The following is a 14390-nucleotide window of genomic DNA, read 5'->3' on the forward strand; positions in this document are numbered from 1 at the left end:
AAGTGTTCTTGCGTTGAGGGAGTATTTGAATAGAGGCCCAATGTCCATCTGCTACCTTAATACTTTTCATATAAATATATGTACATAAGTCTATTTCCCAATCATTATATACAAATATATTTACATGTGTACATGCCTATATTTAGACCTCTATAAATGTCCTTTGTCTCCTAGTTCTTTCCTCTATTTCCTTTTACTTTCCTCTTGTCCCACTATCATGTTCAGCCTTCATTTGGGTTCCAGTAATTCCTCTCAGTTACATTGCCCTTGATTAAGCCCCACCAGGCATTCCATGCTCTCCTCACCTTCAATTTTAGATCACTTGTTGTTCCCTTGTCCCTGGGTTTGTTAACATCCACTTCCTTTCCCCACCACCCCCTCTCCCATGTCACCCTGGAACTATCAGTCCTGTTGTTTTCTCCTCTGGATTATTTATCCTGCCTTTATTATCTAGATCAGTGGTTCTCAACATTCGTAATTTAATACAGTTCCTCATGTTGTGGTGACCCTCCTAACGATAAAATTATTTTCATTGCTAGTTCATAACTGTAATTTTGCTACTGTTATGAATTGGGAGACACCTGTGAAAGAGTCATTCAGCCCCCAAAGGGTTCGCAACCCACAGGTTGAGAACTGCTGATCTAAGCAAAAAAACAAGACAAAGCAAAACAATAAAAAATAAATAAATAAAACAATGACAATAAATAAATAAAATCCTGTAAATAGTTCCAGGTCTGTTTGTTGACTTTTAGGAGTGTTTTCCAGTCCAGTCTGATGGGTGCCCTGCCCTGGCCTCAAAGTCTCTTTTTGGTATTCTCTGGGGACTTCATTGCTTTGCTCACCTTGCTGCTCTGTTGCACACCCTTATTGTTTCGCCCCAGTGTGGTGGGGTCAGACGGCGCACAATTCCCGCACCGTGTCTCCGGGGCTGTCTCCCGTAGCACTATGGGTCAGTGAAGGACGTCAGATACACAGGTTTTCAAACTGTGCAGCTCCCTGCTCCTCCCCCACCAGTGTTTGGTTTCTTATGTGCGTCATGTGAGTTGTATGCATGTGAATGTTATCTACATGGGCATGTTATTTGTGAAAACGGTGATATCCGACTTATGTCAGAACTGATCCCATCCATCAGAACTCACCAGAATGGAACCCACTCGTAAGTCGGGGACAACCTGTACTTCCCACGCCCCTCTCAAAGTCGGCTTCTCAGGTTAGGGGTTGTTTCCGGTCATCTTCAGCCAGCCCTGTGAGGTGAGGAACAGTTGTCTCTCCATTTTACAGCTTAGCCAAATAAGACTTGGGAAGGTGAGACCGCCTGCCCAGGATCAGTGCCATGTGGGCACATATGCACTCCACTGGCTCCCCAAGGAGCCAGCCTTGACACCCCCCCCCCCCTTCCCACTCTGACTGGTCTGGGTGCCTCTCGCCCTGCAGGAAGGCCGCTGTCTGTTTGTCATCCTGCTCATGGTGGTGTACTGGTGCGTGGAGGCCCTGCCCCTCTCTGTGACGGCCCTGCTGCCCATCATCTTCTTCCCCTTCATGGGCATCCTGCCTTCCAACAAGGTCTGCTCCCAGTACTTCATGGACACCAACTTCCTCTTCCTCAGCGGGCTGATCATGGCCAGCGCCATCGAGGAGTGGAATCTGCATCGCCGGATCGCCCTCAAGGTCCTCATGTTTGTGGGGATCCAGCCGGCCAGGTAACAGCCCCGACCCACAGCAGGGAGGGCGAAACCCCATAGGTTTCCAAGGCTGCCGTCTTCATGCGTGGCTGACACAGCTTTCTCCCTCGGAGCAGTTGACCCTTTGTTTCAATCCCCTGACCTTCAGCCACTGCCCTCCCAGGACCCCCTGATGAAATCCAAATCGACGGAGAAAGCCCGAGTAGGGGTCCATACATAGTAACCCCCAAACCACACTCACTGCTGGCTCATCAATGCTGACTCATAGCGACCCTAGAGCCCAGGGTAAAACTGCCCCTGTGAGTTTCCAGGACTGCAACACTTCACGGGAGTAGAAAGCCCAGTCTTTCTCCCTTGGCGCTGTTGGTGGCTTCAAACAGCTGGCCTTGCAGTTAGCAGCCCAAACCCATAAACACTCCACCACCAGTTAAGAGAGGACATGATGAATCACAGAGTCCCATCAGTGGGACAGGAGATTTTGGGGCCCTTTGGGTGCTGGTGCAAAGCTCCATGCTGTGGTTGGAAGGGGGCACCAGCCCCCCACGATTAATCACGGGTTCCATAGGCACAATTATACAGCGATATTAAGTAAAGATTATAGTAAAGTCATAAAGAGCATGAGGGATAGAGGAGAGATTGAAATAATGGAGTCAGACACATTTCATGGTAGCATGCTCACCTCAGCCTTGCTTGGTGGTTCACGTGGAGAGAGGGGGAGGGGAAGGAGGACAAGGGCAAAGGGAACAGGGGAGCGAGGATGGGGACAGGAGAGGGAGCTGACAAGAGGTCAAGGGAGGAGCAGAGAGAGAGAGCTCTTTATTGCTAACCCAGGTCTATATATCTTTGGGGGAGTGCAAGCCCACTAATTACAGGTAAAGACATATGTGTCACAGGAAGGGGTTGTACTATAGGTTATACAGCAATGAGAGGGGGGACAATCTAGGGATATACACACAATAGGAAGAGGAGGGATTGTGACAAGATGGCGGATCCTAGATTACCTGTGACAAGATGGCGGATCCTAGATTCAGGATGGCAGCCTAACTTTAGATGTCACTCAGCAGGTTTGATCTGTTCTCCATAGAAACTATTATCAGTAGGGTGTAAACCCCACCTACAGGAACCAAGCTAAGGGTCGCAAGCCTTTAGGGAAAAGTAACCCATTGTCCTTACCACAGGGGGGCGGCCTACCTGTCTGGCAATTGAATGCCTTCAGGGAGGATGTCTCTAAGCCTCTTACCTCCCCCCATATGCTGGCAAAAAGCCCCTAATGTTTGGCATGTCTTTGGGGAGACAAAGCTGGGAGAAAGTCTCTATAATCCCACACCATGCCGTCTGCAGTGGGTGCTTGGTAAGGAAGCAGGGGGGAAGGAAGGCTGTTTGGGGAGAGATGCCAGGCAAAGGCAGCTTTAGTCTGAGAGGGAAGCGACTCAGGAAAAGGGGACAAAGGAGGGAAGTATCAGGTGCACGGTGTAGCTGGAACCAGACATACAACCTTGTTTGTCCGTGGTTGTTCATTCAAACCCACTGAGCCATGGCCTCCCGCCTAGAGAATAAGCCTGGCAACTGAATGGAGCCTCCAGCTCTGCCCGACACGCCCTCTCAGGGCTTCAGAACAAACCCGGTCTGAAACAGCAGAGCGTTGAAATCGGCCACAACAGGACGAGACCAGTGGGCTGCCTTCCCAGGGGTAAGCGCCTGGGCCACCAGGTTCCGGCCTGTCTCTAACCCGCTCTGTTGCAGACTCATCCTGGGCATGATGCTGACCACCTCCTTCCTGTCCATGTGGCTGAGCAACACCGCCTCCACCGCCATGATGCTGCCCATCGCCAGCGCCATCCTCAAGAGTCTCTTTGGCAAGAGGGAGGCTGGGAAAGCACTCAGCAGGGAGGGTGAAGAGAACACAGGTGAGGCTGCAGAAAGGGCCAGGGGCTGGGGGTGGGCCCAACTTGACCTGTGTGGAGGTTGGGAGCAAGGAAATGAAAATACGCACAGACTGAGTGCACCTACTGTGCGCCGAGTGCTGTTTGGTTTGTGTTGGGCTTGTCACTTTATGATTCGTGTGACTACATACATCCGAACAGACTCCCATTCCGCGCTGTCTACCCAGATGGTTCAGTGACCCCGTTACAGCCTCACCCCATGTCCACATGCTCACCGTGGCCTCCCCTGTTGTCCCTCCGCCGTGAATTTAGACTCACTGCTCCTAATGATCTCACCCAGGTTCCCAAGTGTTTGCGTCCCTGCTGTCTCCTCCAGACAGGCTTCTCTGAAGAGGGGCATCACCTACTGCCTTCTTGTTTCAAGCTGACTCCAGGGGCTGGATGGGGGTTCAGGGTTGGAGGCTCTTAGAGAACAAGCCTCTCCGGGGTTCTGTCAGCCTCATCAGGTCCAGCCAGCACAGGGTTTTTCGTTTGGTTATAAGGATTTGAGGTCTGTCCCACGTTCCCCCTGCCTTCCTATCAGGACCCAGCTGTTGTATCCCGGAGCAAACCATTTGGTCAAAGTAGCTAGGCCCTCTCCAGTTCTCCTGGTCTCAGGCTTCAAGAACCTGTGGCCCAGGAAGCCACCAGCCAATTGTTTTAATGATAATCATAACTGAGGATCAAGTCAGTCAAACCTAGTGCCTTAAAAAAACACACCTTGACCGAGTGCTTAGTAAAGCCTAAGCTCTTAACTGATAGTGACCCTGCAGGACGGAGGAGACCTGTACCCCGCCCTCTCCCCATCAGGCCCATTAGGGTTTGTGAGACCGTACATCCATAATGGAAGCTCACAGCCTCCTTATTTTCCCTGGGTACGACTAGGGGGCTTGAACCACTGATCTTGCTGTTAAGCAGCCCCACCGTGCCATCCGGGCTCCTTACTATGTACTAAGAGATTAATTCAGTGCTTGAAATACATTACCCTATGAAGCGGGTACCCTTCGTTACCCTATGAAGTGGGTACAAACCTTAAATCTCGGCTCCAAGCATCGCTAACACCCAGAGACCTGCGAGATGGAACCACAGTGCGGTGACATCACTCCCACTGGCCCAAAGGAAGAAAGCTACTCAGGACTCTCTCCGGTGGTCATGAGGCCATGGGAATGCTTGTGCCCTATGGCCTGTGCCCTACGCCAGCGAGTGGGGCTGGGCCCACCTTCTGAAGAGCATTTTGGAAACATTTTAAATGTTTAAATGGGACTTTGGGCGCCCGCAAAAACACCGTACAGGGAGCCCTAGCTCATGGGCCCTGCTGAATTTGTTTTCTCCTTCCGGACCCACGGCCACCCAGAGCCACAAACAGGCTGCGCCTGATGCTCTCTCAGGACAAGAAGCTCTCGCGTCTGATCCCTCTCTCCGTGGTGCTTGGCGCTGGAGGCACCGGACACCACTGTCGGCCATGCGTCGGCGTTGTTTAATCCAGATGTCAGCTGGGACAGAAAGAACTACCCAGAACCATGGGATAAACGTGGTCCCAATGAACAAGCTAAGTTCTTGCCTGTGACGACAGATTAGAGAAAACTGAAGGAAGAAGGCCCTGACCTCTAAATGAAACGTTTCTCCATAAAGCTGCTTAGCATGAAGGTCTCCCTGTAACCAGGATAGTGTGATCCCCTAAATGCACGGAGTCATGGTGTGTCACTGGGGTTTACGCTGAATAATAAACATCTGAAACTTGAAAAAAAAAGTTTAAATGTTGATCAAATCCCAAATCAAGACGGGTCCACTCAGCAGCTAGACAGCACACGTCAGCAAGCCTGGCTATCTAAGGTCCAGTAAAACTTGCGGCTCATGAACATGGGAATGAACTTTTCATTTAACTTTAGCATAAAGACTCATGGCCGCCGAGTAGATTCCTATTCAGGCTGACCCTCTGGGACAGGCTAGCACTGCCCCTGGGGTTTCATATGGAGCAGGGGGGCTTCACCTCTCTCTCAAGGAGTGGGTGCTGCGTTTGGATCTTTATGGGAGCAGATTGCCACATAGTCCTCTGTGTTAGGCTGGGTTGACTAGAGACAAATCAAGGGACACTCATATATGTGTAGGAGAGAGCTTAGATCAAGAAGTAATTGTATATTAGGAAAACACCCCAGTCCGTCCAGATCAAGTCCCTAAGTCCGATATTAGCCCATATGTCAATACTAGTCCATAAATCCCTCTTTAGACTCCCTCAACCATGCAATGATGTCAAATACAGGAAGACCACAGGCCAGTGGGAGGAAAGTCTTGTGGATCCAGTGGTGGTGGAAGCATCTCAGTGCTGGCGTGGGTCTCCACTTGGATCCTCCAGCACCAGGGCTCTGGCTGCCTTAGTGTAGCTCCATCAGGCTTGTCATCAGGAATGCTCCTCGGGGAATGAGTGTATCTGGCTTCCAGAGAACTACTTATCTGTCGCACCTCTAAATGTGGTCATAAGCTGTGATCTGATTGACAGTCTAGATTCGACCCCTCCCTGTCGCATAGGTTGGCAGGTTATGTGTCTGCCACAGTAGTACTGAGCACTTCTTCCAACAGGGGAGAACCTGCCACCTGACCTCATCTAACCAACTCCGACACACAGTGAGCCCACAGGCGAGAGCTGCCCCTGAGACTATGGTTCCTTAGGGAGAAGGGGGCTTCCCCTTTCTACCAAGGAGTGACCAGTGAGTTTGAACTGCCGGCCTCGTGATTAGCAGTCCAATATTGAACTCACAATGCCACCGGGCCCCTTGGCCTCATTTCAAAATAAACTTACCACCATCAAGTCGATTTAGACTATCTCGACTTTATAGGACAGAGTAGAACTGCCCTTTTGGATTTCTGAGACTGGGACAAGCAGCCTCATCTTTTTCCCAAGGAGCGGCTGATGGGTTCAAACAGCTGACCTCGTGGTTAGCAGGACATTAACCCATTGTGCCACCAGGGCTCCTTTGGTCTTATTTAGAGGAGTGGAAATTGAGGAGGGAGAAGAAAAAAGGGTAAAGACGTCCCAAGGTCAAGAAGAAAAAAGGGTAAAGACGTCCCAAGGGTAAAGACTTCCCAAGGTTTGAAAACGGGTTCTGCCATTTTCTTGTGCAATAAAACATGTGCCAATTTCATGTAAACTCTGGTGGCATCAGTTATGTCCTCAAGCTCTGGGATTTTTGTACCCTGCCTGGCTGACTTCAGAGTTTGTCCTCTTAGCTTCCCTTATTCTGTCTCTCTCTCACACACACAAGATTTTTTTACCCCAAAGAGTAGCCCAGTCACTTCCCCTACCCCATTTGGGTGTGCGCGCGTGGGTATAAAAAATGAAAGTGCTGAGAAACAGAAAGGAGAGATGTCTTTCGTGCTTAAGGTCACAGTGTGCATTTCAAAGCCAAGCCCAGTCTTTGCCCCCTTGGCTGCAGGGAGCCAGGGGGTAGGAGGCCCTGGGAGGGAGGCAGACATCCACTTTCCCAGGCGGTGGGATCAGAGGGCAAGACTTGGTTAATGATCAGCTCTTCAGACCTAGAACAAGGCTCATTACAGGAAAGAGAGTGATGTCCCCTTTCACCTCATTTGTGTGCTCTGTCCAGGGGATTGGAAATGAGGGCGGGAGGGGGGCATGGAGTGGGGCCATTCAGGACAAGGAAGGAAGCTGCTTGGAAGCTTGAGGCCCATGAGGGACACCTGGAGGAACCGCTAGGGATCGTCACTTCTGAGAACATTCTTTACGGGAGCAATCTTATCCCCTTGGGGCACCGACCCATGCCAATGTTCAGTAGATGTGTGGAATTAATGAACACAGGAATGAATGGGCCACCTGCTTACCTGTTCTAGACCTCAGTTCCTCCCCTGCTAAATGGAGGTAAGAAGGCTTACCTTCTTGATTTTTGTAAGTGTCACGTGAAGCAGATGCAAACCTGCCTAGCTTGGGAGCCTGGGATCTGCTGTGGGTCAACTCGAAAGAACCTTTCAGCCTAAGGGGAGGGTGAGCAGATTACAGAGCCCCAGCGGTGCAGAGGTTGACAGTTTGCTGCTTGCTGAAAGGCTGGTCCTCTAGAGGAAGAACTGGCCCTCCGCTTCCAGAAAGATCACAGCTTAGGCACTGCCAGGGCCACACCCACTCCATCACATGAGTTTGCTGTGAGTCAGAATGGACTCCATGGTACTCAACCCCAACAGATAGAGTTGTCAGCTCCCGGGCAGACTTCTGAGTGCAGGTGGGCACTCGGGTGCCTTTGGGATTGGACACGACGTTCAGGGCTGAGGATCCCAGGGCCCCAGGGATAAGCCTGACTCTGCCCTTAACCACAGGGTCACCTGGATCCCATCTTTGACCCTTCTTTACGGGCCTCTGGTCCCCCAGGTGCCCCACTGTTGCATAACAAGCATTACAATGGCGGACTGCCAACCTCAGGGTCAGTGGTTCAAACCCACCAGCAGCTCTGTGGGAGCAAAGACTTAGAGATCTCCTTCAGTAGCGACAGTCCAGGAAACCCGCCCGATGGGGCAATTCTGCTCCATCCTGCAGGGCTTCTGTGCATGGGAATCTATCAATGGCCCACAGCTGCCGGGCTCTGCAAGCTGCTCCCCATCGTCTGCCTGATTCAAAGTCGGGGGCGGGTCATTATTTGAGTAAGGCCTTACATAAGCCCGAGGTCCTGGGCAACCAGCTATTTCTGGATCCAGACAAACCTCTGGAGACTTTGTCCCCCTGGCCTGTATCCACATGCTCCCTTGGGACACTCCATAGGTCAAGTACAGGTTGAGCCCTGGGCAGATGCTTAAAAGGACTCAGCATCTTGGTTTTGCTATCCCCCCCCCCCAACTTTCCCTTCATTCCTTTTTTCATCATCATCATTTTAAGAAAAATAATGCTTAGCCTAAAAAAGAAAAGACGGGCACGTGACTAATTTGCATAGAGTCCCCAGGTGATACAAATAGAGAGTGGGCTTGCCTGCTCGTTGGAGAGCAGGTGGTTCAAGTCCACTCAGAGGCGGCTGGGGAGGAAGTCCCCGTGGATGTACTGCTGAAGACCCAGCTGCTGAAATCCCTCTGGATCGCAGTTTGGCTCAGACACTCATGGGGCCCGCTGGAGTCAGTCACTGGTTTTGTAATCTGTGTAAAGAAACAACGGAACATCTGTCCCCGCCGTCATCTCATATCCTAATGGAAATGACTATTCAGAGTCCTCAAAGGGAATCGCTTCCCCTCGCCTGTTTCCAGCATGCCAAGTCCCTGTGAGGCTCTGGGACATCAAGCACCCACTGCTGAAGATCAGAGCCACAGCCTCCAGGACGGATCCCACCCCCCATCAAGACGAAATCCTCACCCATACACCCTCTCATGACAAACAGAAAGGACCGAAGATGTCAAGAATTTCATTTAACTTGCCATCGACACTCGTAGAAGCGGCAGTCAAGAACTGGAACGACAGACTGCACTGGGCAGATCTGCCAGGCAAGACCTCGGTACAGGCAAAGATGCCACTGTGAGGGCTACGGTGCATCAGACTCCAGTCAGAGTATTTTCAATCACTTCAAATGCAGGTGGAAGCTGGGCATCAGGAAAGGCCAACGAAGAGTCTATGCTTCAGACGTATGGTGTTGGTGAAGAATATTGAATAGACCATGAAATGCCAGGAGAAAAAAACCCAAGAACACGTCCTGGAAGAAGTACGTCCAGATGCTCCCTAGAAGCGAGGAGGGTGGGACTTCGAGCACATTACCAGGAGACGCCAGTCCTGGAGAAGGACGTCGTTCTTGACAAAGCAGAGGGGCGATGAGAACAAGGAAGTCCTCAGTGAGATGAATTGGCCAAGTGGCTGTGATCATGGGCTCCAACATCGCCATGGTGTGGGGGGGATGGCGCAGGACGAGGCAGTGCCCCCAACCAAACTCCCTGCCACCAAGTCACCGCTGACTCACAGCCACCCTCTGTGGGTTTCTGAGACTGTGGCTCTTAATGAGGGTAGAGAGCCCAGTCTTTCTCCCGCAGAGCTGCCGGTGGTTTCGAACTGCTGACCATGAGGATCGCAGTCCAACGCGAAACCACTACAGCACCAGGACTCCTAGCGGTTGTGTGACACGGTAAGCCAAAAAGTATTGCTACTAGGGTTGGAATACATACATGTATGGGTTTCTTCTAAATGAAATTTCCATATCTCTAATCAGTGGATGCCTGCAGGTGAGTTTTCTCACTCCCTGGCCTTGGTCTTAGCTGTTGTAGGAACTGTCAAGTTGCCACATGCCTTCAAACTATGGATATTTTTGGTGCCCTGGGGAAAAAGGCCGTTTTTGAGGTCAGGGCTCATGTCAGATTTTTAACAAGCTCAGGTGGACATCATCCCAAATCATTGAAACTTTGTAACAAGTTTACTGAAAGCAAGCTGGCGCGCATAACACAGCCGTTTTCAGATGGCTCAAACATTTGAAGAAGAGCAGGATGAACTCACAGATGAGCCGAGAGAGGAAGAGACCCTCGAGCCTGATCGTGGGAGCAGCGGACGTTCAGAACCCGCAGGAAGAAGATGGAGAGTCATCCCTGGGGAGACAGCTGCTGATGGTGGGGTCTCACACGGTGCAGCATTTTCCGTTCTGAGCGTTTTCAGATTTTGACCTCAGGGAGCTCTCAGCTCCACGGGGGCCCTAGTGCATGTGTGAAAATCAGCGAGCTCAAAGAGCTGACCTGTCCATCAATCTTTTAAGCAAAATCAAAGCCAATGATGAAGAAGCTTTGCGAATGCTGGAAACTGACTTGGTGAGGACAAGACCAAGAATTTTCCTCCAGCATGCCAACGCGCCTACCTCAGTTCCCCAAACTGGAGGAACATTTCCAAGGAACATGATTTGAATTCCCTGAGGATGCTGCTCCGGCCGTTTTGCTGTGGTGTAAATGGAAGAGAGCGGAATGCTTCAGGGACGGGCTAGAGAGGGGGAAACCCCGCCTTCAGAAGTGATAGGCCTGGATCATAGGTCCCCAAACTTATTTGGCCTTAGCCCCGTTTCAGGAAAAAGAGAGAAAGAGAGAGACTCAGTGCCCCTCCCAACCCCCCGCCATGATAAACATTTACACTCTAGTCCATAGTCCAGGATAAAGTATAAGGATTGGCTTTTGAACACACCCCTTGGATCATCCCAGTGCCCTGCGGGGGGCAGCTTCACCCACTTTGGGAAATCATGACCTAGATGCAGGAGACGTTGAGCAGCAATGTGTGCACACGTGGATATTGTTGCTGACTGGAGAGGGCTCTGATGACGTAGCAGTACTTTTGGACTCCCCTCGTGCATAGGGTCGCCGTGCGTAGGAACGGTGGCATTGGGCCCAGCAGTGAGAAGTCACCCTGAGGTGCTGGCAGTGTGGAGGTCCATGCATGAGAGGGAGAGCCCTCTGGGGACTGCGGAGACATGAGCACAGGCCGCCTCTAGCGGGGAGGCAGCCTCTGAGTCCTCCTCTGTCATTTCAGACCAATTGCTCTTGACCTCGACCTCGCCTTAGACTCACCTGCGCAACTTTGAAGCAATACTGAAGCCCATGCTCGCGTCTGGAGCCACTAACCTAGAATTACTCCGGTGGAGCGGTCTCCCCCGCCGCTCCACCTCATGCTAAAGTGCAGCCAAGGGCCACAGTGGGCTGTGCCTGGGGGCCAAGGAGGCCTGTGGGTGACCCCAGGGTGGGAAGTGGGCTCAGTTATGAGTGGGGACTAAGGTTGGGTGTCACTCAGGCAGAGTTCTTCCTGCTTGTTTCTCCCCTGGGGGCCAACTTTGTCCCCCTCCCTACCAGTGGGTTATTAACTGCCCTTCACTTGCCGCTTGAGTGCCCTTGGCTCTAACCTTGTGCTTTGCATGTGCATGTCTGTGTCCATCTCAGGCATCCTTTGACCCTCCTGCCCATGACCCAAAGCAAGCTGACTTGACCGCGCCACCACATGGGCAGCAGGACCCATCTCAACAACACATCCATGGAATTCTGCTCCCTGGTGGTACCCACAGGGCAAGGATGCCCAGAGGGAGTCTTCCCAAGCTCCAGGAGCTGAGGCGGATCAGAGCTGAGTCTGGGGTCCATACCTGTGTGAGTCCAGGTAGACTAGAGAATCAAATTCATAGACACTCATATGAGTATATGAAAGAGTTTTATATAGAAGAGCAATTGAATATTGAGAAAACATCCCAGTCCAGCCCAGGTCAAGTCCATAAGTCCAATATTAGCCCATATGTCTGATACCAAGCTATAAATTCCTCTTCAGACTCACAAAACACATGCAATGATGTCGAATGCATGAAGATCACAGGCCAGTGGGTGGAAAGTCTTATGGATGCAATGGTGGGGGTAGTGTCTCAGTGCCGATGTGGGTCTCCACGTGGTTTCTCCAGCTCCAGGGCTCCAGTGTAGCTCCACGTGTCTTGTTAGCAGGAATACCAAGCAGAGTGGAGTGCATGTGTCACACCTCCAAGGAGATATTCATCTCCTCAGTGCATACAAATGAGGTCATCGAGCAGCGTCCTGATTGGCAGGTTAGACTCCACCCCATTCACTCTGCATAGTCTCAGGTTGGCACCAGATTATGTAACTACCTCAAGACCCTTCCTCCTAACCCGGTGGCTGAGCCGTGGTCGTGTGTCACGGAGTCCCTGTTGACTCTCAGGCCCCTAGAAGATGGGGTTGAACTGTCCGGAGGGTGACCTGGTTTCCGCGTGGTGAAAATCCCACATAAGCGAACAGCTGTTTTCCCGGCTGGAGTTCATTCAGAGTATTCCCACATCCTGCATGGACTCCCAGGAACCCACCCGGCACGAGGTGATGTTGAACTGCGCGAAGGAGCACCCATAGCTCGGGGAGCCGTTTGAAGGCCCAGGCAGCTCTGAGGTTGGGAGAAGCCAGTCACTAAGCCAGAAGAGGGAGGCTTGGGACTCTGTGGGGAACACAGTGGCCTTGTCGACCTGCTGGGTGCAGACAAGACTGTGGGAGGTCTTGTTCCACCCTTCGGGATAAGGGCGGGCTGCTGGTCTGAGGCTGCTCTTCTGTGAGGTGACGTAGGGCCGACAGGAGCACCAAAGTGGCCTGGCTGTGGCTTCACATCAGAGGTTTCTCCTTCTTCCTCAAGAGTGACGCATGTTTACTAAATCCTACTACTATCCACCTACCCAGGCAGCGCTTTCAGGGGCCCTGGTGGTGGCCCTGTAGGTTCAGCATGGGGCTGCTACCTGCAAGGTAGGTTTGGTGGTTCAAACCTACCAGCCACTCTGTAGCAGAAAGATGAGGCCGTCTGCTCCATGGTGACTGGTAGCCTGGGAAACCCAAAGGAGCAGTTCCCCGCTCTGTCCTCTAGGGTCGCTGTGAGTCAGAATTGAGCAGTGGGGTGGGCTGGAAATGGATGAATTCCTAGATCCCCGTGACCACCCTGGAAGGACGGTTATTGGTTTCTCACAAATTAGAGACTGGAGGTATAGAGACATGAGGGCAATGATCTCAACCAGGGCTTCTCAACTTCACACCGTTGACTTTTGGGTCCAGATAGTTTCTTTCAGCAGTTTTATCGGCATATAATCCATCAGCCAGACGGGTCAGTTGTTGTACTTCACCCTTTCTCCTGGCTGTGGACCTCAGGCCCAGCCCCCAAGGTGTCATTGGACAAGGTCAAAGTTTTACATTTGGGAGCCGACCAATAGCAAACCTGGTTGACTGACAGTTGAACTGGCCTTGGGCACCACCATCTCCCTGTGGGAGAACGTCCTCCAGCAATATACTGAAGATGCTTTATGGTGGGAAAGAAGAAGCCGGTGATGATACGCGACTGAATTCTGACACCGGGTGCTCCAGGTGGTGATTGCGGGACTTCTTCCAGATTCGCCAGCCTCTTGACTGTAAATGAGAGAGGAGTTCTATGCGGCTACATGGCCATGCTCACCATGCGTACGTTGCAACATTAAGTGAAAACAATTTAAAATCTCTGCATTTTTCAGATATTGCATATTGGGACTACTTGGAAGAAAAAGGCAACTTTGGCAGTGCGCCTCTTCCGGCCCCTGCCAGCATGGCGGCTCCGCTGGGTGGCATGTTCACCGGGCAGCCGCCAGGGCCCCCGCCCCCGCCCTGGGTCTGCCGGGCCAGGCGTTGCTGCTCCAGGCCGCGCCAGGGGCCCCGAGACCCTCCAGCAGCACGTTGGTGGATGAGCTGGAGGCCTCTTTCGAGGCCTGCTTCGCATCGCTGGTCAGTCAGGACTACATCAACGGCACGGACCAGGAGGAAATCCGAACAGGTGTTGATCAGTGTATCCAGAAGTTTCTGGATATTGCAAGACAGACCGAATGCTTTTTCCTGCAAAAGAGATTGCAGTTATCTGTCCAGAAACCAGAGCAAGTGATCAAAGAGGACGTCTCCGAGCTGAGGAACGAGCTACAGCGGAAGGATGCCCTGGTGCAGAAGCACCTGACCAAGCTGCGCCACTGGCAGCAGGCGCTGGACGACCTCCACACGCAGCACAGAAGGCCGGCTGACCTCCCGCAGGGCTCCCTGGCCTACCTGGAGCAGGCCTCCACCAGCATCCCTGTGCCGCTGAAGCCCACCTGAGCGCAGGGCAGCCCGCCCGCTGCCCGCCTACCCGCCTGCCGCCCGTGCCTCTGAGGTTGCGGCTGGATGGAGAAGGGGTAGGAGCTTGGAACTTGGACCCTGGGCCAGAGCTGGAGATGGTTTTTGTTCCACCTCCTCCCCACCCCTGCCAAACTTTCCCCCTGGTTGTGTAAATTCTTAATTTCTCGAGTACTCTCTTCTGGAGTGTCTA

The 14390-nt window shown here is 52.1% G+C and overlaps 1 protein-coding gene and 1 pseudogene across 3 annotated transcripts in view; both read left to right on the forward strand.

The window, feature by feature from the left end:
- The first annotated feature begins 1434 nt into the window (after positions 1 to 1434).
- The window catches only part of SLC13A3 (solute carrier family 13 member 3), a 46296-nt gene continuing 33340 nt past the window's right edge, over positions 1435 to 14390 (forward strand). The window contains exons 1-2 of one of the 3 annotated variants that reach the window (XM_075527750.1): positions 1435 to 1700; positions 3426 to 3589. In XM_075527750.1, coding sequence (XP_075383865.1) covers positions 1465 to 1700; positions 3426 to 3589 — 400 coding nt within the window. In that variant the 5' untranslated portion in view covers positions 1435 to 1464. The remainder of the gene's footprint in view (positions 1701 to 3425; positions 3590 to 14390) is intronic. The other 2 variants (XM_075527752.1, XM_075527751.1) reach the window with 2 other exon arrangements.
- Positions 13644 to 14199, forward strand: LOC142422357 (mediator of RNA polymerase II transcription subunit 28 pseudogene; annotated as a pseudogene).

This window comes from Tenrec ecaudatus, chromosome 12 (assembly GCF_050624435.1).
Source record: "Tenrec ecaudatus isolate mTenEca1 chromosome 12, mTenEca1.hap1, whole genome shotgun sequence".
Classification (NCBI taxonomy): Eukaryota; Metazoa; Chordata; class Mammalia; order Afrosoricida; family Tenrecidae; genus Tenrec; species Tenrec ecaudatus.